Here is a 22,891-nt window from a genome sequence, read left to right on the forward strand (position 1 = left end):
GGCCTACTACATTATGGCATTGAGCCTATATATAACGCTTAAATAATTTCTTCCGGCTTTTCAGGCCAAATACCCCACTGTGCGACAAAACGTGACCCAGGCGAATAGCAATTAACAAATCTTACGCCATTGCACAGTGTTCCCGAACTCCGGCGTTTCTTTCGATTCCGAGCATCGTAATTTCTCCTCCGGGCGAAAAAAAAACGAACAAAGTCGGCCGGAGCCTGAACGATTACGGGGACGTGATGTAATCCGCGCTGGAAGGTCGAAGAAATGCTTAGAAGAAAGTCGTTGAACCAGATTGCCGCCGGGGCATCGACCAAAAGACTATGCTGCGCCGCTGGCAAAAAAAAAAACAAAAAACGTTTGATTACCCAAAACTTTCCCCCACCGACAGTCTGCAGTCTACAGTATGTAGTACAGAAACGTAGTTTCTCCAGTTCGTTCACACCATACAGAAATAATTGTTGCACAATGTGTGTTTTGTTGGTAATGTTCGTTAAATACCATCAATTCAGCCATCTTATTTTTTTTTTATTTGAATACCTTCCGAATAGGATTTTCAATTACTATACGATATCGGAATACAACTTGAAAATCTCATTTTACACAGTTACATAAAAGATTATTCATATTCCTATTACATTATTACCGGCAGGCAATGAATAAATATTATCTAATTACTAACTTTTTTTTCGTAACGACGAAATAAAGTTCTCTATTGTAGATTTCTGTTAATTGTAGAATGACTTTGCATAAATAGGTTAGGGAGAACTTTGAGAGTTCTCATTAAATACATACTTCTATAGATAGATAGATAGAGAGTGGGGGGTGTAAGGGAGAGGGTGTGAGGGAGAGAGAGAAAAGGGTCCCGCGAATAGAGAAAAACCTGTTTCATGTCGATTGCGAGTTCCACGCCCTTTCTGTGGGTTTCCCGTTCCTTAGGGACGCTCTATGTGTGTTATAGGGTCAATTCATGGTGAAATGTTGCGTTGCAGAAGCGTTTGGGTTAATAAGGGCCTGGTTCGTCACTTGAAGAGATCACACGTAAATCGTAAATATGAGAAACGATTTTTCCCTTAAAGAATGATTCACTTTTTAGGAATATATAAACAAACGTGCAAAAATATTCATGAAACAATAACCTTTTTGCGTGTTTCCCCACAGAAATATTCGATGCTGCCCCTAGCAGGTTTTTCTACTGTTAGCAGAGAGTTTAATAATTTTCAGAACACGACGAAAAATGTAGTTTCCTATACTTTGTCTGGAAGATCTTTTAAGTGTTCCGTGGAAAGCAAAATGGGAATTCTTTGTATTTCAATTCTTCTAATTCTCTTGATTTTCAGTTTGAAATTTTCAGAACAGAAAGAAACACGAACTTCTTGTCGCGTCGAATTTGAATGGGTATAACACATGGCTTCGCATATCGAAATTTTCAAGAACACGGTATGGCCATCTGACGGGAAAACCATAAACCATTGTGTCAATCACCATTGGCCATTGGGTCGAATCGCATGTCAGAAACGTTCTGTGAACGTTCTGGAACTGTCAATTTCCCGTGGGATCGTGTTTGTTTTGAATTTTCTCCGGAAAAATAATATACTTTCATCGATATGTATGCGTTGGCAGAAAAAATAATCAGCGACTCGATTGACGAATTCTCGCAGGACATTGTCACCTTTCAGGAAAAGGTGAGTACTCTGATTTCAATTATTCCACGGGCATTTCTAAGTAATTATTTACTGACAGTCCCATGTTTTGTATCTTTTAGTACGAAACCAGAACCACCTTCGAAGAATTAAACAAGCACCAGTTGCGGGAAAAGCTATGGGAAACCCTGTTCACTTCTTTGTCCAATGATTGGCCACCTTCCCTTCAGCAACGCTGCTTATCCGTTTTACGGATTCTCAGGTATCGCTGTTGTACAAGATATGTAAATTACAATTGCTGTTGAACAGGTTTATCGTATCGAATAAACTATTTTATTTCTAGCAAACTGTTAAACGTTTTCACATGTCGCTTGTATTGCTTGATTAGTCACGTTGCCAGATTCAGCATACATTGTAAAGTAATTTCCTTATTGTTATCTGTTAACATAGCCGCGACAAAACAAAGTTAGACGAATTAATCACAGATGATAGACTAGATCTGATATTAGAGATGGCAGCTTTGAAAAATGCCGGCGTAGATGAGCAGACCACTTTTACTAGTGGTAAGACTCTTCTCTATACATATAATATACATATAACATGGTAGAACACATACAAACTGTTGCTCTGACATCGTTGTTTTACAGTTACAATCGAAGCTTTAAAATTACTGTGCAATCTCATATTTAATAGTACAAATGTACAGCAAGTATTACCATCGAAGTCTTGCCTGTCCTGCGTCGTCGAGCGCATGAAACACTACGACAGCAACACTCCTTACGATGTGATGCTGTTCGATACAAGAGTCCTATTTCTAATCACTGCAACAAACTGTTCCACAAGAGAGATAGTTAAAAGAGACCTGAGGGGAGACGCATGTCTTATTAAAATCGTGGAAAACATGGAAAAACAAATTGAAAAAGAGAAGAACGGTACCATCAAGGTACTATATAGTAGACACGAGTAACGATTAAATCGAAGTCCCGAAAAAATTCATTTGAATATTTATTTTACAGACGGAGTCCGCGATGTTGGCGTGCAATGCGTTGAAAACATTGTTCAATTTGTACATGCACTCCGATGACTCTGCATGCCTGGTAGACTTGGAAGAAGAAGAGCAAAATAAGAACTTAATGTCAATTCTTTACAAGTTGCTGTTAAAATGCGAGCAGGAAGATGATATTCAAAGGTAGACTCTGCGCGCTATTGTGATTGTACCATTGATATTACGTTCTTCTTACTCGGCGGTAACTTTTGTCACAGTGACATAGTCAATTTACTGACAGTGGTACCGTACAACTGTTACTCGATACTCATACCTCCGACAAAGGAAAAAGGAAAGCACGTGTTTCAAGGTGTGAACATGACAGCCGTGTCTGTTCTACTGAAATTTCTTGACAAACGACTGACCAATAAGGACGATTCCACTGTCTATTTCAAACTCAATCCAATCGTCATCACGATGATCAGAATGTCCGAAACCGAAAGATTAATACGGAAATATACTAGATTACAGGTACAAGAAATTTCTTTGCATTGCTTTCTTTTCCCTTGTTCAACCATCTCTGCTGGTGTTTAACAAGTTTCCTGTCTTCTTCAGATCTTACCTCCATTGAAAGATGTAATGCATCGTCCTGAAGAGGGAACGACTCTGAGGGCAAACCTGTGTAAATTGTTAACTTCTCCTTTGACAGATTTACGGGACCTAGTCGCCGAGTTTTTATTCGTACTCTGCAAAGAAAATGGTACTAATTGTTATATGCGTGTAATGTGTTATTGGTCAGCGGGAGAGCGAATGGAAATTCTGCAGAATGTTACTTTCAGTCAGTCGCATGGTGAAGTACACAGGATATGGGAACGCAGCAGGCATGTTCGCAAACAAGGGATTACTGGGCTCGAAGAGGATACAAGCAGATTATTCTTCAGAATCGGAGGACAGCGATACCGAGGAATACCTGAGGCACAAAGAACAGTGAGTATAAACGAAAAACGATTTTCCGTGGACAAATAATTGCACGATTTCACTTGAAATAGCTAACTTTGTTCCGAAAAAGTCTGTTCATACAATGATAAATAAATATAATAAGGCAGATGTACTGGGTAAGTCACTTAGTGAAGTTGTACCATCTAAATTTACTCATAACCTAGCTACTTATTGCAACAAAAAATGTTTCGAACAAGAGTTGTTGGACAGTAACCAGTACGTACAGTGTAATAATCAGTTTGTTTATATGCAACGAGTAGGTTATGAGTAAATTCAGGTGGTACAGTTAAGTGACTCACCCTGTATAGCTGATTTGAAAAACTTCTCCTTTTTAATATTCGATTGCGATTTAAGGATTAACCCTGTGACTGGTTGCTTCGAGCCTCCGAAGCCTAATCCTTTGGAAGGGATGTCGGAGGAGCAAAAGGAATATGAAGCCATGCAGCTTGTAGGACTTGTAGACAAATTAACTAGGTCAGTATATAATCGGCTGACCAGAATGATCTGTAACTCAAGATTATCGGGTTAGTATGGTTAGCACGCATAAATTGTCTAACAAGGATACTATCGTTTCAGGGAAGGATTGGTGGCACCCTGTCGGATCGGGGAAGATGGAAAACCGAAACCCATTGAACATATTCTAGAGTTACACGAACAACTGCCTAAACAACAATACCGCCACGATTCCGACGACTCCGATTAAACGCGCTGAAAGAAGAGAACCATATTTATTATAACTAACAACTATTTATGAAATACAGGCGCTCTCCTTGTTCGGAGGAGTAACGAGAGTATTTCTTTTTATACCTTTCTATACCTTTTGTATCGTCTCCAGATGATCTTCGAAGCAAATTCGAGCTAGACGTTGACGCGAGAAGGAAATGAACAAACTCAGTCTGATCCGTTTGCTTACTTTATTGAAAAAAGAACAAAGAACAACATTACAAATTAAACAATTGGCAGGAAAATAAAAAATATAACAGTTTCCAAAATCACATGAAATATTTTAAACATTACAATTTTGGTAAATTATGTTATGTGCTTTCGTGAGCATCACAATAGATTATTATTGCATTTTTGCAGCGTATGCGCAAAAGACAAGAACGTATGTTTCTACAATGTTTCAAAGAACTGCGATAGTTTTTGAATATACCCGACTTTGGAAACGTGTCGCCGCGGAACGCTGAGGCGAAGGCGAATTGACAGGTAAAATGGCGAGAAAAATCGTTTAAAGTTCACGGAACAACTTTACACTTATATCACCCTTCATGGTCGTGGGGTTATAGCAACCGCACGCCCGTTATCAACAACAACCAGACACTGCGTGTCCCAAAATGCCTTTTTTCGCCCGTCCCGCGAAAAAACCTTTCCAAACGCACACACGCGATACATTTGACAAATATATGTATAAGTAGCAAATGTCTCCATATATCTTTAATTACGTAATAATATAGTTATGTAGATTAAAATATTGATTCATTTGTTTTTTTTCTTTTTATTGTTGCTTGTAAAAGTGTATATAGATGTGTATACGTATAATACCATAAATTTGAATATTCCATATAAAAATGAAACTAAAATTTAGTAGGTACGATGTAGAAGAAAAAAGAAAAAAATAATAATAATAATAATAATAATAATAGTTATAGTAGTAGTAGTTAATAATAAGCGAAAAACCCGCGTTAAACGAAAGGAGGGACCCCGGGTCGAATACACATATATGTATGTATATACCTAACACAGATATACACGCATATATACTTACAGTCTTTTTTTTGTATTTATGTGTGTATACGTATGCGTTATATAAGACTAGGTTTAACAAACTTTGGGGAAATTCTTGTGGGGCGTAGAAGGAATTAAAATTAGAATCGTCAAAGGTATCGCATTCTTCTTACTTTTTTTTTTGTTTGTTTGTTTGTTTGAAGGACTTATTCGAGAAATGGATATACATATATATGTACGTACGCGTACCATGTATATAAATATATATATATTTATTGTAAATATTGAAATATCTCGGAAATGAAAATTCGCGGTTATAAATATATATATATGTATATACACATATTATATATTTTATGTCTAAAGGCTGAGTAGTCTTAGGGGGACTGACAATTGATTACACGGTCCGATATAATATATATATGTGTGTGCACATTACATATTACCGTACGTGTAACAATAAATAATACAACATTTACGTTTATAACGTGACCATGCTCCTTGGCATCCCATTAGCATATATAAAAAATATATTTGGAATACACGCTTTCTCCATATTGCATTTACGATTTACCGTTTTCTCTTGTCTTGTACTATCCCTTTTATACAATGTCCTCTCTCCACTCTTTTTTGAAGTATAAGCGACTTGTCGGAACATTTAAAATCCATCCCATATTTCACGAATTGTCTCATTTAATAAAAAATACCAATGGAGGTCTCAGGAATACATGGTTTACTACGCACATATTGAACAGTGGATTTCGTTCCTTCCATGTGGTTGTCCCTCGTCTCTACGCGTACCTTATTATTTCCTCTTTTCTTCCTGTTTGAGACATACGCACAGTACCTACTACACATATACATACGTAGATGTATATGTATATACGTACGTATATATGTTACATTCTATACATATATCGTTTAAATGTTACATCTCATTCACGTTTTCTGGTATATAAGAAGTTCTCCTTAACATATGGCTCGGCGTTCATTCTCTTTCTACTGTAACAAATTCAACCGGGGCAAGTTGTTCTCGAAAGATCACCCTGTGTATGTCTCACGTTGACTCTCCTTTTTCAAGAAAGGTTTTGATTTATTATCCAAAGATAGGATAATTAGAAGACATTTTATTTAAGACATTGTCTAGAAAAGCTCATAAACGATTCAGATCTGTCTCCTCAGGTCTGGTATCAGATATATTGGGCGTAAGCCAACTCTCTTTCTCGACCAATCCTGTCAAACCTGTTGCAATTTGAATACAAAGTTCGAAGCTGTGAACTCTTTTGAACCCTTTATGACTAGATTGTATCAAGAGCTTCCAGGTGCAAGACTTTCCGATCATCGAAGAACCCTAGACTACACAAGATTTGGCAATCGATGCATCCGACTCCGAAGAAATCTAAACTAAAAAGTGAATCTAGCGATACTAATGTCTGTATTAAAGAAATTACAGTCATAATATCTGTGTATGCGTGGACTTTGGAGCAACTAATATGGAAAAATATTATTCGATCTCCACTGGTACGGTATGTAACTTATATTAAAGAAATTACAAACTATAATTAACATATTATTGCAGTGTCGCGCCTGAATGAACAAAATATATTATCAAAACCAATTCCTTCTTAAGAAACGATTTCACCTAAAGCTTTCAACCTGTGTGTCTGTCTATTCAGAAAAGATGAAACGTCGCTCATATAAAAAAAATATATCCTTTGTTTACCCTCCAGCTCTTTCCAAATGGAACGCCGAGCCAGATACCAAGTTCAGAAATGCTTTGCCCAGGTAGATCTTTTGCTTGCATACATCGGGTATAACAGGATTATTCTTCTATAGAAGAACCGTTTCTAATTAGTTTCGAAGACGTTTCAATTGTCTCTAGTCCCAAATGGGGTATTACCGTGGACAATGGGGGCAGAAGGGTTAGTTGTTGGAAAAGTATGAAAAAACAGAGAGATCATGGGGAACATTGAAGGGCGTGCACTGATGACGCCAATGGAATGCAACGGTTTCCTTAGTATGTCCATTTATGGTCAATTTGATATGTCAAAGAAAACATCTCCGAAAAAAACAAAAAAAAACAAAGGAACGTGTCAATATCAAAGTAATTCGCGGCTTTGTATACATATATGTGTGTGTATATTATATATTATATATAATACATATATTATATATATTATATATAATACGTATATAATATATATAATATATATGTATATTTTTGTATTTATTATATATAATACGTATATAATATATATAATATATATGTATATTTTTATATTTATTATATACATATCGTATATATCGTAAGAGAAAAAACAAAAATTGTTCTCTTCCCTCGGTTTTCTGTTGTCTTCTTTCAGCCCAAATATCGTATATATTCCTCGTTTACTGGTTTAAGTATTATTAAACGTCAAGTAACTAATGCGAATATAAATAAAGCTATCAGAGGCTTATTAAGGAATGAAACAAAGTTTTTATATGCTGCTACGCCTCTTCTCTTCTCTCTCTCTCTCTCTCTCTCTCTCTCTCTCTCTCTCTCTCTCTCTCTCTCCCATACATTCCTCTATCTTTCTCTCCCTCTCTCTCCCTCTTATCTCACTTATCACCTAGAATCATAGAATACATTTAAACATTTGTACTTTTAACTGACTAAGCAAGGATTTTTTAATAATCATTTAATATTCTTTCTTATCATTTTTTTTGCTTTCCTTTATCCATTTTGTAATGTATTGTATATGTATATGTATATGTATATGTATATATATATATATATATATATATATATATATATATATATGTATAATATACATATTATTTGTTTTTTTCCCTCCATTTCTGACATCCTCCACACTTATTCTGCTTATTCGTCGTATCTATTAAAAATCTAGAATCATCGACACCCCGTTGATACGCGGCAAATGGAACACTCAACTCAACACAATGCTGTAAATAAATAATCAACGAGAAAAATAAAACGTAAAAATAGTGTATAGCGAGCGAGCTAAGCGCTTTATCTCCCTCCCTGTTCCGTTTCGTTATAACTCCTATATGTATAGAGAACAGTCTCGGTTGTTCGTATTTCAGTTTTCTTCCCTTTGTTTGTCTCTTCTTCTTCTTTTTTGTTTGTTTGTTTTTTTTTTTGGCACTAAAGAATTTAATTTACGAAATAACGACTCGACGAAAGGAAAAAGAACTTTAAGAAAAGCTGGAGACCGATTCAAAAGAGCGCGCGCATCACGCGGCCCATTCGCGGGAAAATTCGAAATTACCGCGAAGCACGTGCCTCCTCTCCATCTAACGAAAGAACAGGAGACGATCGAAGAGAAACTAGGTATGCCGGCCAAATGGGAATGGGTTGGGATAGGGATAGGACGAAGGGAACTAGCCGTTTGGCACATATAATTACGACCAAAAGGCAACGATCATCGATTGAATTTTGTAAACCATCAGGCTCCAACGGGAAAACATACACGTTGTCTTGAGATCTCTGCCTTGCACTGCCTTTCACTAATTAAAAAAAGAAAACGAAACAGCAAATGAAAAAGAGAAATGCAAAGTCTTTGCTTAAACTACACCTTAAATTAATGTCTATCATTATGAGATACGAAATAATGTAGAAGTAGCAGTACTAATAGTAATATTAATTATATAATAATATATCGTAGTAATAATAATAATTCTTAAAAACGTTGTTTAAGTCGTTCAACAAAAATAAAATTTAAAACCGATCAATTGGGAAAGGGGAACTGGGGAATTGGAGAAGGGCACGGGGGATTGAGAGGCTACGAAACGAGAAAATTCTTTTTCCCGCGCCTTTCATCGTCGCTTCGATATGAGTATTCATGAAAACAAGAACGAAAACAAAAAAGTCGAACGATCTGGAACAAAGTAAAATAATAATAATAATAATAATAGTAATAATACAAATATGAACATAAAACAATTGTCAGAATCGACGAGTTTGTGAGATGAGACGAAAAACGTTTCGAGGTGGGAAAAAAAACGAGGAATGGAAATACTAAAAAGACAATAAAAAATAGGTCCTGGCTAGGTCCTGCCTGGTTACCCATAAAAACTAACTAACTAGATGTGTGGTTAGGTCCGTGTTAGACCTAAGTCAAAAATCGAAAATCAAAAATAGGTTATGCGGTAAGAAGATGAATAAATGAAAGAAAACAATAAAAGGAAAACACCATGAGATACGTAAATAATATGAAACAAACGGTTATCGTCGAACACAACAATCGTCAAGAATGGTAAAAGAACGTCCGAAGAGGAACGGAACCCTAACGACACCTCAACACATGGAACACACACAAGGTATAATAATATTATTAATAACAATAATAATTATTATAATTATAATAGTAATAATGCCTCGACGAAGAGATTAAAAACAAACGTCATACGCTTAATAATGTCCTACGAGAAAGAAAGAAAGAAAAAAAACACCAGAGTAAAAGGGAATGGAAAAAATGCCGTTTACAAAGTTGAGGAAAAAGCAACGAAGAAACACACTTGTCGACGTAGTAAACACGTAAAATTTGGTTCCTACTCGAACCTGCTCCTACATATGTATATATAGATATATATCTTCTCTCTGTTATTTACCGAACCCCTTACCTCACACGTCCTAAATCTTTGTACAAATATATGCCGAATAACGATTGAAGGAATAATAATATTGTTCTCCTTATCGTCTCTATACCTCGCCCACAATTCATTTCCTTTTTATTTTATTTTATTTTATTTTATTTTTTTTGTTATTTTTCAATGCATAAAAGTTGATTTTTTCAATGCATAAAACTTGATTTTTTCAATGCATAAAAGTTGATTTTTTCAATGCATAAAAGTCATGTTCAATAAAAGATCCTCGGCAAATCGAACCGCCCGACAATTCTCGTTAAAGTATAACATCACCGTGTGGGGATTTAAACGTTCATTCGATTATGCTTCTTTTGCTTTTCGTTTTAGTTTAATATATAATATAGTGATCGGCCGCGGCACGGCTTCTAGCGGATTGCCGTGACCTAAAAAAGTTAGTAATCGCAAAAGACATACGTTTCTTTTTTTCCCTTTCATTTATCTTTTATCCAGGACTCTAGGAAGACTATGATTAACCGTAGGCTAGAATTCAGTTTAAATTTGCGTCGTGTGTACGTGTGTGTATGTTTGTGTGTTTGTGTCTGTGTTGTGTTTTCATCCGTTTTTCTTTTTTGTTCTTCTCCTTTAAATCCTATCTGTTTATATTATTATAATTCATACATTCATACGTACATACATACACGTATATATATATATATATATGTATGTATGTATATACAATTGTTATGCAGAGGTGCCCCCCCCCCTTGTCAACACTCGCAAAATGAAAAAAACAAATACACGAGGGTCACTTTATTTTATTATATGTATGTATATCGTCTAATGTGATGCGATCGTTCGAAGTCAGGAACATTCATTTGAATATTTTTATACGTTTCATCCTTGTCGGAAATTTGCCGTCGGTTCGGATACGTGTTCGCGTCGGTGTTTATTTTTTTCTCTCTTTTTTCACGATGCTACGCGATACAATTGTTCTGTCATTCATTGTCTTTTACGGACGGCCTGACAGATTGTTGTCGCACATAGTCACAGAGCTCCAGCCAAAAATAAACGAATAATATTCGTAAACACGTATGTATTCGCGTCTCATGTAGTTTTCCAGATCCCGCGCGCGTACGTGTGTAGAGGTACGTGTCGAAAAAGCAGACATCTACTACCCGGAAATCGATAAAGTCATTCCCATGACTTCATGGACAAATAACGCTATTTCATTTTGAAGAATGAACGGCTCAAACCTCGCAGATTCCTCTACGACAGGTTGCAGATTAGAGAAGATTTGATTCGTTAATCAACCAGCCGATTATTGCAACACCACAGAGAAATCTCCAATTCGAATCGCGAAACTAATAGACATTTTCCCGTGAGTTACACATGTTTTTTTTTGGTCTTTTTCCTTGTTTCGTGTGTGTGTGTGTGTATGTGTGTGTGTGTTTCGTTTTTTGTTGTTAAGCTGCACACATATAGCACGTCATCGTAAACGAACACAAAGAACGATCAGAAAAACCGAAATCGTGTCGAAAATGTTCTTAGGTGGCACCTATAAAAGGCCTTGGAAACTGTGTATCAGCGATTAAAAACATTGTATCAGTTAAAAATAATAGGTAGAACATATCCTGAAATACATTATACAATAGAAAGTATCTTTCTTTTCTCCCTTCTCTTTGTGAACTGCTTACGGATAGGGTATACATATATACATATGTACTTATATGTACATATATATCCTATTATTCAGATATTCTTTTTGTTGTTGTTGTTTAATAAGTAGTTTCAACAATGTAAGCAGAGTTTTCTTTATGTAGTTTATGTAGAGTGACTATTATAATTCTATACATATTAGGATAATAAGACTTTTGAGATTGTAAAAATCATCAAAAAATCTATCACAATTACCATTTACGTAACAAGTAATTCTCGTTTCTTTTTTTTCTTTTATATTATTATTGTAATTTAAACATCAAGGCAAATAAGGGGTGAATTTCAACAGTGGCCTAAATTAGCCAAGTAGTCTTCCACAGATAAAAATATGTAAATAGAGTAAATCTATACTAAAATATTCAAGTATATATAAGGTGAGCGTAATATAATAATTTTGTGAGGTAAAAGACCCTCTCATTAATGGTCATCCATTCGTTACACTATGAGTTTAGTTTTTTCATTCATTTTTTTTTCTTCATTAAATACGACTGGCAAAAATTTTGCAACACATTCTTGTTATTTTTACTCCTTTAAAGTTCTTCTTCTTTTTTTTTGGTTACTCAATATCTTTTTCTTTGTTTTCTTCTTGTATTCAACGTACCATTAGAGACCATCGATGGCATTGTGTATGGTGTTATTGTGCATCGAACATAAACACACCTTCCACAAGGCGTCGCTAACAGCATCTCGTTTTGGTACCTCTAATTTATATTTACCTAGCAACAACATCAGAGACTCTGTAAGGACACAACTTATCCTGACGATACTATTATCACAGGCATTATTTATATAACTCTGCTAACCATGACTATTAAATACTTCAGAATTACTTCTTTTTTTCCTTTTAATATATATAAAATTAAAACTTCTAATAATAAAAGATGATTACGACTGATTAGCTTAGGTGTACGTACGTAGGCTTCGTGCAATTTACTACAAATGTTATGCGCAAATTTCCGAGTAGCCCCCTATATATTTATCGATCCTGTATTTGAGACCCCTCTCCTATATCTCTTGTTCTGCTCGCTCTCTCTCTCTCTCTCTCTCTCTCTCTCTCTCCCTCTCTCTCTCTCTCTCTCTCACACACACACACGCGCGCGCGCGCGCGCCCTCTCTCCTTTTCCATCTATAATACTCTAATCGTATTCTGCTCTCCGCATAGTCAATTGTATTCATTATGTGAAACAAATTTGAAGCTATCCAAGTAGAAATATATATATATGGATGTGCTTTCTAACATTTGGTATGGCAAGATAGTTATTCACATTCAATTGTTATTGTAGGTAATCATATAACACAGTATATAGCGATCTGCCTGATATATATATATATATGTATATGTATATGTATATATATATATATATATCCATATATGTTGTATACACATTGCATTTTAATTTCAATCAAATCTTAAGGCTGATCATGTAAACAACCCTAAAAAATATGTGTATTTCTATATATGTATGTGTTTTACATGGATTTCCTTTTCCTTTTCTTTACGGATCATGTTATCATTATTATTAATTTCTTTTTTAGTATATACATAAATAGAAGTTGTTTAGCAAACTGTACGTTATTTGTTTTTATATTCCTTTTGCTTTTTTACATAGATAAAGTATTGTTCCTATGATACCGGTGGTATAATTTACTTATGAACCTTGTATAATATATTACAAGACCATTCCACAGCATTGTAAAACGTTGGAACGATTCTGTAATTTTTATAACAAATACACTTACTTGGTATGGATATATTATTATAATTCGCTAGCACCACGAACCAATAATTCACACACGCATATATATGTATGTATGTATATATATATACATATATATATAATTATATGTACGTATGTATATATTTATATGTACATATATATATATATATAATTATATGTATATATGTATATATTTATATATATTTATACATATATAATATATGTATATATATATATAATATATTGTATTTATATGGTGGACCATAATAAAGCATCCTGAGTAAATATTGTAACCATTGTGTGTCTTGCCTATTATTTTTTTTTTTTTTGTTGTTTCTCTTAACAATGCACAAATGGGATCTATCGTCGTCAATGGCAAATCTACAATAAATCGTTTCGATTTGTCCATGAAATATATATATATATATATATGACGTGTGCCGATTAATTTCTCAAGACATTAAATGTTTGATTTTCAACATGTCATAATTATTTTCCATTCTAGTTAACGCTGTCTCAATATAATTGCCTCTTTCGCTCTTTTTCTTTTCCACCCTTTTCGATGAACTATTAATTCTCAAATGCACAGAGAAATGTTATCAGGAACATATAGCTCTCGTATATTTTCTGTCTTTCTCCCATTTCTTCTTTTCTTTTTTTTTAATCGTTTTTTAATCATTTTAAGTTCACTAAGCTTCATATACCTGCCATAACAAGGAGTTACTGGTTATTTTGTTTAGTGTTTTCTTTCACAATCATCTCAATTCGTTAGAGATATGATATGACATTAGAGCAGGAAGTACTACCGTGTGTCGCAGCATGCAACACATTTTCTCTCTGACTTGTTTAAGCACAAGTTGTTTTACGATTTTTCTGTACGCGCGTTTTCCTCTTTTTCACTTCTATACCGGATACAGTAACCTAAGCTTAACGGAAACCTTTAGAAAACTTAGCGTGCCTACAAAATAGGTCTCGAAGTAACGGTCGGAAGAAAGAACCGTATATACCGTGTACTCTTTCCTCCCCTCTCAAGTGTGTGTCTCACTCTCTGTGTGTGTGTGTGTGTGTTTGTGTTTACATGCGCGTGTATGTATATACATATATACGTGTAATATGTGACCGCCATAAGCGGTTTCATAACACGGAGAACCCGGTTTAAAAATACACGACAAAAATTGTTGCTTCGAGAGCACAGATCGAAACCAGCGTGTAAACAGTGCTCGTTGAAGACTAGAATAATTTGATTTGTAAACATACCTAAAATACTGACGAGTCGAAGATGAAGATGCAACCGATGATTTCGATGAGAAAAGCTACTGCGTGTTGTCACTGAAGTTCCATTCCCCCTTTTTTCTTCTTCTCGCTTTCGTTGCCCTCCTCTCTGTCTCTCTTGCTCTTCTCCTTCCCCTTTACCCTTTCCTTATTCTTCGCTTCTTTTATCTTGACGTTTTTAAATTTATCTTGGCAGTTTATCAAATGCAACTTGCTAAATCACTATTTATACTATTTTTTTTTCTTCTTTGTTTCACTTTTGGTCGGAGATGTTACGTTCACCATTATTATTTGTTTTTTTTTTTGTTTGTTTGTAGTATTCATCGTTTCGACGTTGTGTGTTACTTTCATAAAACAGGGACGCATTTAAACTTCTTCTTTCGTTCTTTCTTTTTTTTTTTGGTTTTTTTTTAAAGGTTTTTGTTCCTTTTTTGTTACAGACTATTAAGGCTGCATGCTGCGCTTGCTTTTACTATTGCTTTGATAGGCCCAAATCTCAAATCTCAAAAGAACTTCGAACTTCGCCCAGACCAGGCATATATATATATATATATGTCTATATGTATATATGTATATATATATATTTCTTGTCTTTGTTTTCTTGCTGATTTGTCCTTCGTTGAGAAGCAAAGCAGGTTTTGTTTCGTCTCACAAGGAAGTTCCACTCGCGGGAGATAATCGTGACATACTTGCTTGGTCTGCCTCCTCGCTTCATGATATGTAAAGGGTGTTCAGTACGAGGACGTGATGATTATTTTTAGCCAGCGTTACGATATATCCCTCGGAAGTTATTTTCAAGCCGCAACATCGAGAAACCTGCAAGAATTGCATTCGGATTGATTGACTTGGAAATACAACATTCACCGTCGTCAATTATACGGCCTCTATATTATCTATTATATGTATATTATGACCTCGACACATAATATCATAATACGAGACAGAACCTTACCTTCACGTATGGACATTCAAACTCGGAAATCAAGGAACCGTCTCTGGAGAAAACAGCCACGTGAAAACGATTGCCGTGCGAGTCTCCTATCAATATGTCGCCTGCATCGCTAATATCTATCCCGTTTGGGAAGTTTGTTACATTGTCACAGCCAATGCGACGCAAAAACTTGCCTTCCTCGTTGAACACTACGACACAATGTCCCTTGAAATCGCACACAAAATATTCTTTACCTGAAAATTATACGATCTATATAGCCATGACCGATCATAATTAGAAGATCATTAAATAAATAAATCTTTTTTTTTCAGTCCAATCGCTGAACCCTTGAGTATCTAAGTGTAAGGTAATGTGCCGATTATGAATTCCTCACCACTAATTGCAATATCACTTGGTTCTCTCATGTATTCACTGCAGTCGAACCATCTTAACAAGTTCCCTGTGTCGCTGATCACAAACACCGTTGGCGACACACTATCAACAGCCAAAATGTGGCCCTCGCTAGTAACAGCTAGGCCAGCTACAATATCGATGTAACGAATCGCTATTTTCTTAATAAAGTGACCGTTCTTTGTAAATATCTGCATTCTAGAACGTTCGTTTCCACGGTCACAGACAACAAATTTCCCGGTGTTTCTCATAACGGCAACTTTCCTCGGATACCACAGTTGTCCTTCCTCTTTGCCAGGAACACCAAATTGGAATTTGAAAGCGCCAGTCTTATCAAATATCTAAGAAAAAAAAAGGGGGAAAAGAAATTACGAGCGGTCTAGTCTAACGATCGTGTCTAACCGAAGATCTCGAAGAAATAGAATAATTTTGTTTTGAGACAAACGCGTACTTGAATTCTGTGATTATTCGTGTCGGCGACGATAATGTCTTCGTCGGCACTTAAGCAGAATCCATGGGGTGAGCTGAATTGGCCTTTACTAGGGCCTAATTGCCCAAATTTACAGCGGATATGCATGGGCGTCAACTTCGCGGTGTTCGAACGTGGATGGGCATAATTTCCGGATCCGGAACCAGTCACGTTGCCAACAGTATTTCCCACTACCACAGGCATGTTGTGTATCGAATCTCCCATTAAATCATCTACAAGAACAAATATGTTGCTACACATTGTTTGAAATTTTTATATACAGGGTCATCCGTTTTTAAACGGCCAAACGTTAACCAGCTATAGAGGACCCCAAATGGAACAACTTTCATCCCTAACACTTTTTTTGATTCGAAGTTATTTCATTCAGTCTCCACGGCGTGCCCCATGTCAAAAAAACCAAGATCCAAAGGTCATACAAAAAAGTTGACTGAATAAAAAAGATGCCCCTATTTATTTTAAACCAAACAAAGGAAAAATCATCAAGATACATAATTGCAGTCCTAATATATTTAATCTTAAGTGAACGCAAAAAATGACGGGTTTTTGCAATTATCTAAAAATCAAGACCGAATCAAAAAAAGTGTTAGGGGTGAAAGTTGTTTCATTTGGGGTCCTCTATAGCTGGTTGACGTTTGGCCGTTTAAAAACGGATGAACCTGTATACAGTGTGTCCCACGAACTGTGTTCACTTGAATATCTTGGTTATTTCAAACAATACGAGAAACTGTTACTTACAGAAGTTGTAGACTTTAAGAATCTACATAATATGGTATAAATGATATTCTTGCAAGTGGAGGCGTAAAGAAGATATACAGGTCACTTTTGTTTTTTTAAATGGAATGTCCCATTTTTTATGCTCGATTTCGATAGATTGGCGTATTCCGAGTATAAAAGTACTAAAGTGTATTTGTCCTAAAACTTGCCTTTGTGAGACATTTGACTGTTTTCATTCTAAGTACTCTGTACTCTATGTATTCTGAACGTATTCGAGGATATGCTCACTACGTCAAATGTAATTTTGTAACATTAATAATAACATTGGTAGGCTTTCGACGTCTCTCAGTGTCAGTCAGTTAGTGTACATAAGATAGTTAATATGAAATTTTCATTCGAAGAGCAATTACAGATGCTTCTAATTTATGGAGAAAGTAAGAGAAACGCAATTGTAGCTCGAAATTTGTACGATGAGAGATATTGAAACTGCATATGCCCTTCACACAAGATTTTTGAAAGATTGTGTAAAAAATTAAAAGAAACTGGAAGTTTCGCTGTTCGTAAAATGAATCGTGAAAAGCCTGTATGTTGTGGTGAAGATAATGAAATTAATGTTGTGGCAATGGTACACCGTAATCCTCGTGTCAGTGTACATCAGATTCAGCGCGAATCTGAAGTCAGCAAAAGTAGTGCATCACGAATTCTCACTAGTCACAAATATCATCTGTACCTCCATTAACCTTCACCAGAAATTACATGACATGGATTATGTAAATCGCGTTAGATTTTATGGATGGGCTCAAGAGCACCTACAAATCAATCCACTTTTTTTCTCTTTAATACTATTTACCGATGAGGCTACTTTTACCAGCACTGGGCGTGTTAATTTACATAACACGCATTATTGGTCAGTACAAAATCCTCACTAACACACTACGCTCGAAGGGTAAGAAGTACACTTAATGAAATAATCCCAAATCGATGGATAGGACACGGTGGCACTATTTGCTGGCCAGCACGAAGTCCAAATTTAACACCCCTAGACTTTTTCTTGTGGGAAACATTGAAAAATATTGTGTATCGAGATGCATCAACAATTCTGGAAGATACGAAGCAACGAATTATCGCAGCGTGTGCTACAATAGACACTCCAACAATAAGACGTGTAAGAAACACAACAGTTCAAAGACTACAACGTTTTGCATCGCTGCAGATGGTCGACATTTTGAACATTCTTCATGAAAACAGTCAAATATCTCAGCAACGGTAAGTTTTAGAACAAATACACTTTAGTACTTTTATACTCAGAATACGCCAATCTATCGAAATCGACCAAAAAATTCGACATTCCACTTTAAAAAACGAAGGTGACCTCTATATCTTCTCTACGCCTCCACTTGCAAGAATATCATTTATACCATATTATATAGTTTCTGAAACTCTACAACTTCTGTACGTAACATTTTCTCGTATTGTTTGAAATAACCAAGATATTCAAGTGGACAGAGTTCGTGGGACACGAACACGAACACACACACACACGCGCGCGCGCGCGCGCACACATATTATAATATCTTACCAGCACCCTGTGAAAGTATCGGCGAAGTGGAGGATGATAAAGACTGAAATCCCCCATTTAGAAGAGTGTTGGCAGCTAAACTTAAATTTGGCGTATCTACAATTGCTGGTGACGGACCCCTGCCCAATACCAGACCGCTGCCACCATTGATCGCTGTGTTACCAAGGTCTGCGAGAGTATGACCAACAATAGAATTATAATTTGAAATGTTTCAGAAGGTAAACGTTGGTCTTTACTTACCTTGGTTGCCAAGCGAATTTCCTAATTTAGCTAGAGCCTGGAGATTATTGATCGCGTGGCTCGTGGAACTCAGATCACCGGCGAATAGGTCAGCCAAAGTAAAAGGTGGAGTTGGGCTGGGATTTGAACTGGGGCCGACCACGTTCGTGTCTCCAACCATTTCAACCTTTTCCGCTAAACTGGCTAGTTGCTGCAGATTGTACTCTTGAATACTGGTGAGGCCATGCATAGGACCTGGAGGAAGGGATACGGGTGCTGGTGGAGGTGGAATATTCTGTGGACTGGATGTCGTGGGTATAACAAACGAAGGTTCACCTTCGAACGAAGATTGCATTGACGCAGGAAGAGAAATGGGAGACCTTGTGCTAATGGAACGTGGACAGCCCATCGAAGTGTGAACAACTTGTTGACTTGTACTCACTCCCGGGACCGTGGTGATCTGCTCGCTCTTCATCACTGGAGTAGTCTCAGTATGAAATTTCCCAAATACATCCTGCAACATCATTCGTGTTCCTTTGAAAACTTTTTCATTTTTTTTTTTTCGTTTCTCCTTCCGCAAGTGTACTAAATTTTTAGAAGACGAGACTTACCTTTACTGTTTTTTCAAATTGATCATAATCAGTCTGAAACTCAATTGAAAAAGAAATATTTGGTTTTGGTGTATTCTTGATTAAATTCATTAACTGAGTTCCTACGATCCGGCGAAGCGCAAGAATCTCCACAGCATCGCCATGTTCCAAAAGTCTGGAGGTGAAACGACAAGCATTCTCTATTTTCTCGACTGTTTTTTCGACACTGTGTGCAAAGAAAAAAGAAATGAGAATGAATTGATATAAATCAATTGATGGAACGATGTAATCACGCGTTCGAGAAATAACCCATCCTGACCTATGAAACGTGTCCATTATTTCCAGTTCTCTGTTAGAATGCAGCTTCTCAAGCTCAACTAATGCGTTATCACGACATTTCTCTAATACGGCTTTGTAACTCTGAAATGTTTCTATAATCAGATCTTTGGCCTGATCGTGTTGAGCTTGAAGTTCTCTGAGAGCATTGTCCAATTGAGCAGAAACCTGATCACAATCAGCAATTCTTGCTTTACTTTCGTTCACTAGTTTGATTAATTCTTCTTTTTGGCGTGGTTCTGCATCTACTAATCGTTCGTATTGATGGTCCGGGGCTTTATGTTCGACAAGTAAACACTCATTGCATATTGGTTCCTAGTCAAAATAAACTCTATATATTACCTGGATGTTTCTACGCTCGACTAAAATAGTCTTTAAAAACTTTTAATTACTTTACATGGTGCTCCAAAATAATCCATACTATGTATGGGCCCAGATATTTTTTAGTGTTACATATTTGTAGCATAAAAAACAAAGAATTACCTGGCAAGTGTAACAATAAAACTTCATATTTTCGGTAGGATGACACTCGCAAAAAATTGGTTTGTGTATCGGTATAGCTTCGTTGGATTTCTTCAAATCTTCGAAGGCGACCACCTTGTGACTTTCGAAACAGCGCATAAACTGGTGAGCGCAGTTACAACTCGGGCACAAGAAATTGGCACAGTCCGAACACCGCGCAATGGCGCTTTCTTTGGCTTTGCACGAGGTACACAGTACAGCCATGTTTTCGATTGCGGACATATCGAGTATATTAGTTAGAACATAGTCGCAAGTGAGCGATGCAGCACCCTTAGAACTAATGGAAGTTTCTTGTTGACAGATGGGGCAGACAAGGACAGAGCCCACCTTTGGGTCACCCGCCTCGTCCATCAGGAGCTTATCCAGACAAGCCTCGCAAAACACATGAAGACAAGAGAGCACTCGCGGCAAGCATAGTTTGCCCATGCATATGGCGCACTCTTGATCGCCATTCTCATCTGTACCGCAATTGATCTCCTCCAGAGCATCTCCGGGACTAGAGGTTTCGTTGCAGCCGGTAACCGAGTTAATATTATGTTCACTGAAAACATCTCCGTTCTCGACCTCGTCGCTCTGTGAGATACCAGTTCCAGCTGGGACCGAAGCTGTTCCAGACGGAACAGCCACCATGGATGATGCCATACCGTGATTTCTCTTTCTGTTTGTGTAGTAGTGATCTCTTTCCCGTTACGAAATAGCTCCCGCTACACCGATAACGCGAGGTGTATCTCGTCGTAGTGGAATTTCTGCTGTCCAACGGTGTTCCGCTCTAACGAACGGGAAGGTGAGAATACCTATGAAGAGAATAAAAGAAATGGAAAAACAAAAAACCTAGTAACGAACAAAAAGTGGGAGAATCACTCGCGAAATGCTTGTTTCAAAGAACTAGGTACGAGGACCGAGACATCGTAGCATCAATTGCAACCGTAAAAACAAAACACTGCATCACAATAGAATTTCCTTCCGGAAACCAATTCTTTCCATCTATTTACGGACGTGTAAAATAACGGACGTTTCGAAATGTTGCGGCACGCGCTGCAAAAAAGTTGAATTAACGCGCGAGATGGTCCAGCAACAAGCTTTTGACTCTTCGAGGTCTCGCCACGCTAGATGTTTTTCTCTCTCTCTCTCTCTCCCCCTCTCTATCTCTCTCTCTCTCTCTCTCTCTACCCTTGCCTAGGCGAATGGTGTCTACACGTACGATCGAAATGAATTACTCTGCCTCGTGCTCCCAACGTCTCGTCGGTTCTTTTTATATATTGTATTATGCGACACTTTTTTCGTTGGTGTGTCTTATACTTACCACGGGGAGAGGGGATGGGAGGGCTCGTATTAAATCTTCGTTTTGAACACGACCAACGTTTGGGCTCGCTTCGTGTCCGTGGTACTAGCAAACATTATTATCGATCACACGACTATCACCGACTCGTTCGTGATTGTACACGGCGATTGTTTCAATTTCAATTGTTATCAACGCCTCGACCGCCAATATTTCAAGCTCTCTCATATGTAGAGCGGAGGAATAAATCATTCGAATCGAGAAGAGTTGACCCCAATGCAGGAGCCCTGCACAAACAATTAATGCAATGATGGGTGCACTTATAGAATGTCTACAGTACTCATAGAACTTCCCTAGAAATCTCGTAGCTACTTACTTTCAGGCTCGCGCAGATCGAAGCGACACCTGGCTGGCCACCTCCAAAGAGTAGGTATCCCTACTCTTTTCCACCTAATGATACAATCGTGCCAACTATCCACTAAAATGTTGTATTTTCTTGAAAAGGGTAACTTTGAAACAACGGATATCAACATAGGAAAAAAGAAAGTCATGGTTTGAATCCATAAAGAATATAGGAAGACGATCCCATTAACACGCTGAGCAGGATCAGAGCCAATCATTACAACTTGGCAAGTTCCCTAGCTAGGAAAAATTATATAAATTATACAACATGTGAATGTGGCCACGATAATGAAGATATAGATCATATCATATGGAGTTGTCCTATTTACACAGGGAAAAGAGGAAAGTTAATGAGAACCTTTGCTAAAAAGGATATAGAACTAGAAGAGGAAGTTATTAGTATATTAAAAAAGAAAGACGATTCCATTTTGAGGGCAATAGCAGTATTTTTAATACAAATAGACAGATCAATCTAAACGTACCTCTAGAGAAGGAAGATGAAAATTGGAGTACAAGTATTATTTCTTAGTTCAGAGCATTTGTTATATCTCTATATATTTTATATATGTTTAGGTAGATGCGCGGTTTATTAGTGTTGAATATTGATTATATAATGGATAAAATAAGGTGAAAGGAATATATTGCACATGTATTTACATTTATAATATATAAGTAATTAGATTAACAATAATATGTAAGGACCGTTTTTTGTATTGGGCAGATAGAGCTCAGGCTCTCCAACGCCATCTTTGTATGATATATAT

At 36.7% G+C, this 22,891-nt stretch overlaps 2 protein-coding genes and 1 long non-coding RNA gene across 3 annotated transcripts in view; 1 reads left to right on the top strand and 2 right to left on the bottom strand.

The window, feature by feature from the left end:
- Window positions 1-22,891, bottom strand: part of LOC143359308 (uncharacterized) — a 47,989-nt gene that overhangs the window by 23,832 nt on the left and 1,266 nt on the right. The window lies entirely within an intron of this gene.
- Window positions 1,482-4,424, top strand: Ric8a (ric8 guanine nucleotide exchange factor A). Its single transcript, XM_076796553.1, has 10 exons — window positions 1,482-1,691; window positions 1,772-1,911; window positions 2,100-2,212; window positions 2,297-2,592; window positions 2,666-2,838; window positions 2,913-3,165; window positions 3,250-3,394; window positions 3,474-3,621; window positions 3,988-4,107; window positions 4,210-4,424. The coding sequence occupies exons 1-10, from the start codon at window positions 1,614-1,616 to the stop codon at window positions 4,334-4,336; spliced, it is 1,593 nt and encodes a 530-aa protein (XP_076652668.1). The 5' UTR covers window positions 1,482-1,613; the 3' UTR covers window positions 4,337-4,424.
- Window positions 13,868-22,072, bottom strand: LOC143358984 (protein meiotic P26). Its single transcript, XM_076796552.1, has 10 exons — window positions 21,750-22,072; window positions 20,408-21,240; window positions 19,908-20,239; window positions 19,610-19,814; window positions 19,020-19,512; window positions 18,780-18,947; window positions 16,448-16,698; window positions 15,980-16,337; window positions 15,607-15,839; window positions 13,868-15,470 (listed from the first exon to the last, which is right to left on the bottom strand). The coding sequence occupies exons 2-10, from the start codon at window positions 21,086-21,088 to the stop codon at window positions 15,366-15,368; spliced, it is 2,826 nt and encodes a 941-aa protein (XP_076652667.1). The 5' UTR covers window positions 21,089-21,240; window positions 21,750-22,072; the 3' UTR covers window positions 13,868-15,365.

Source organism: Halictus rubicundus, chromosome 11 (assembly GCF_050948215.1).
Source record: "Halictus rubicundus isolate RS-2024b chromosome 11, iyHalRubi1_principal, whole genome shotgun sequence".
Lineage (NCBI taxonomy): Eukaryota > Metazoa > Arthropoda > Insecta > Hymenoptera > Halictidae > Halictus > Halictus rubicundus.

What these genes read in the sequence shown, in the direction of transcription:
- LOC143358984 (XM_076796552.1), bottom strand. Translation starts at nt 21,088, where the DNA reads ATGGCATCATCCATGGTGGCTGTTCCGTCTGGAACAGCTTCGGTCCCA. An exon ending in TTTATTGTTACACTTGCCAG is followed by an intron (nt 20,240 to 20,407) that starts GTAATTCTTTGT and finishes TATTTTGACTAG; the next exon opens with GAACCAATATGCAATGAGTG. An exon ending in AATTTGAAAAAACAGTAAAG is followed by an intron (nt 19,513 to 19,609) that starts GTAAGTCTCGTC and finishes ATGATGTTGCAG; the next exon opens with GATGTATTTGGGAAATTTCA.
- Ric8a (XM_076796553.1), top strand. Translation starts at nt 1,614, where the DNA reads ATGTATGCGTTGGCAGAAAAAATAATCAGCGACTCGATTGACGAATTC. An exon ending in TCCGTTTTACGGATTCTCAG is followed by an intron (nt 1,912 to 2,099) that starts GTATCGCTGTTG and finishes CTGTTAACATAG; the next exon opens with CCGCGACAAAACAAAGTTAG. An exon ending in GGAAATATACTAGATTACAG is followed by an intron (nt 3,166 to 3,249) that starts GTACAAGAAATT and finishes TGTCTTCTTCAG; the next exon opens with ATCTTACCTCCATTGAAAGA.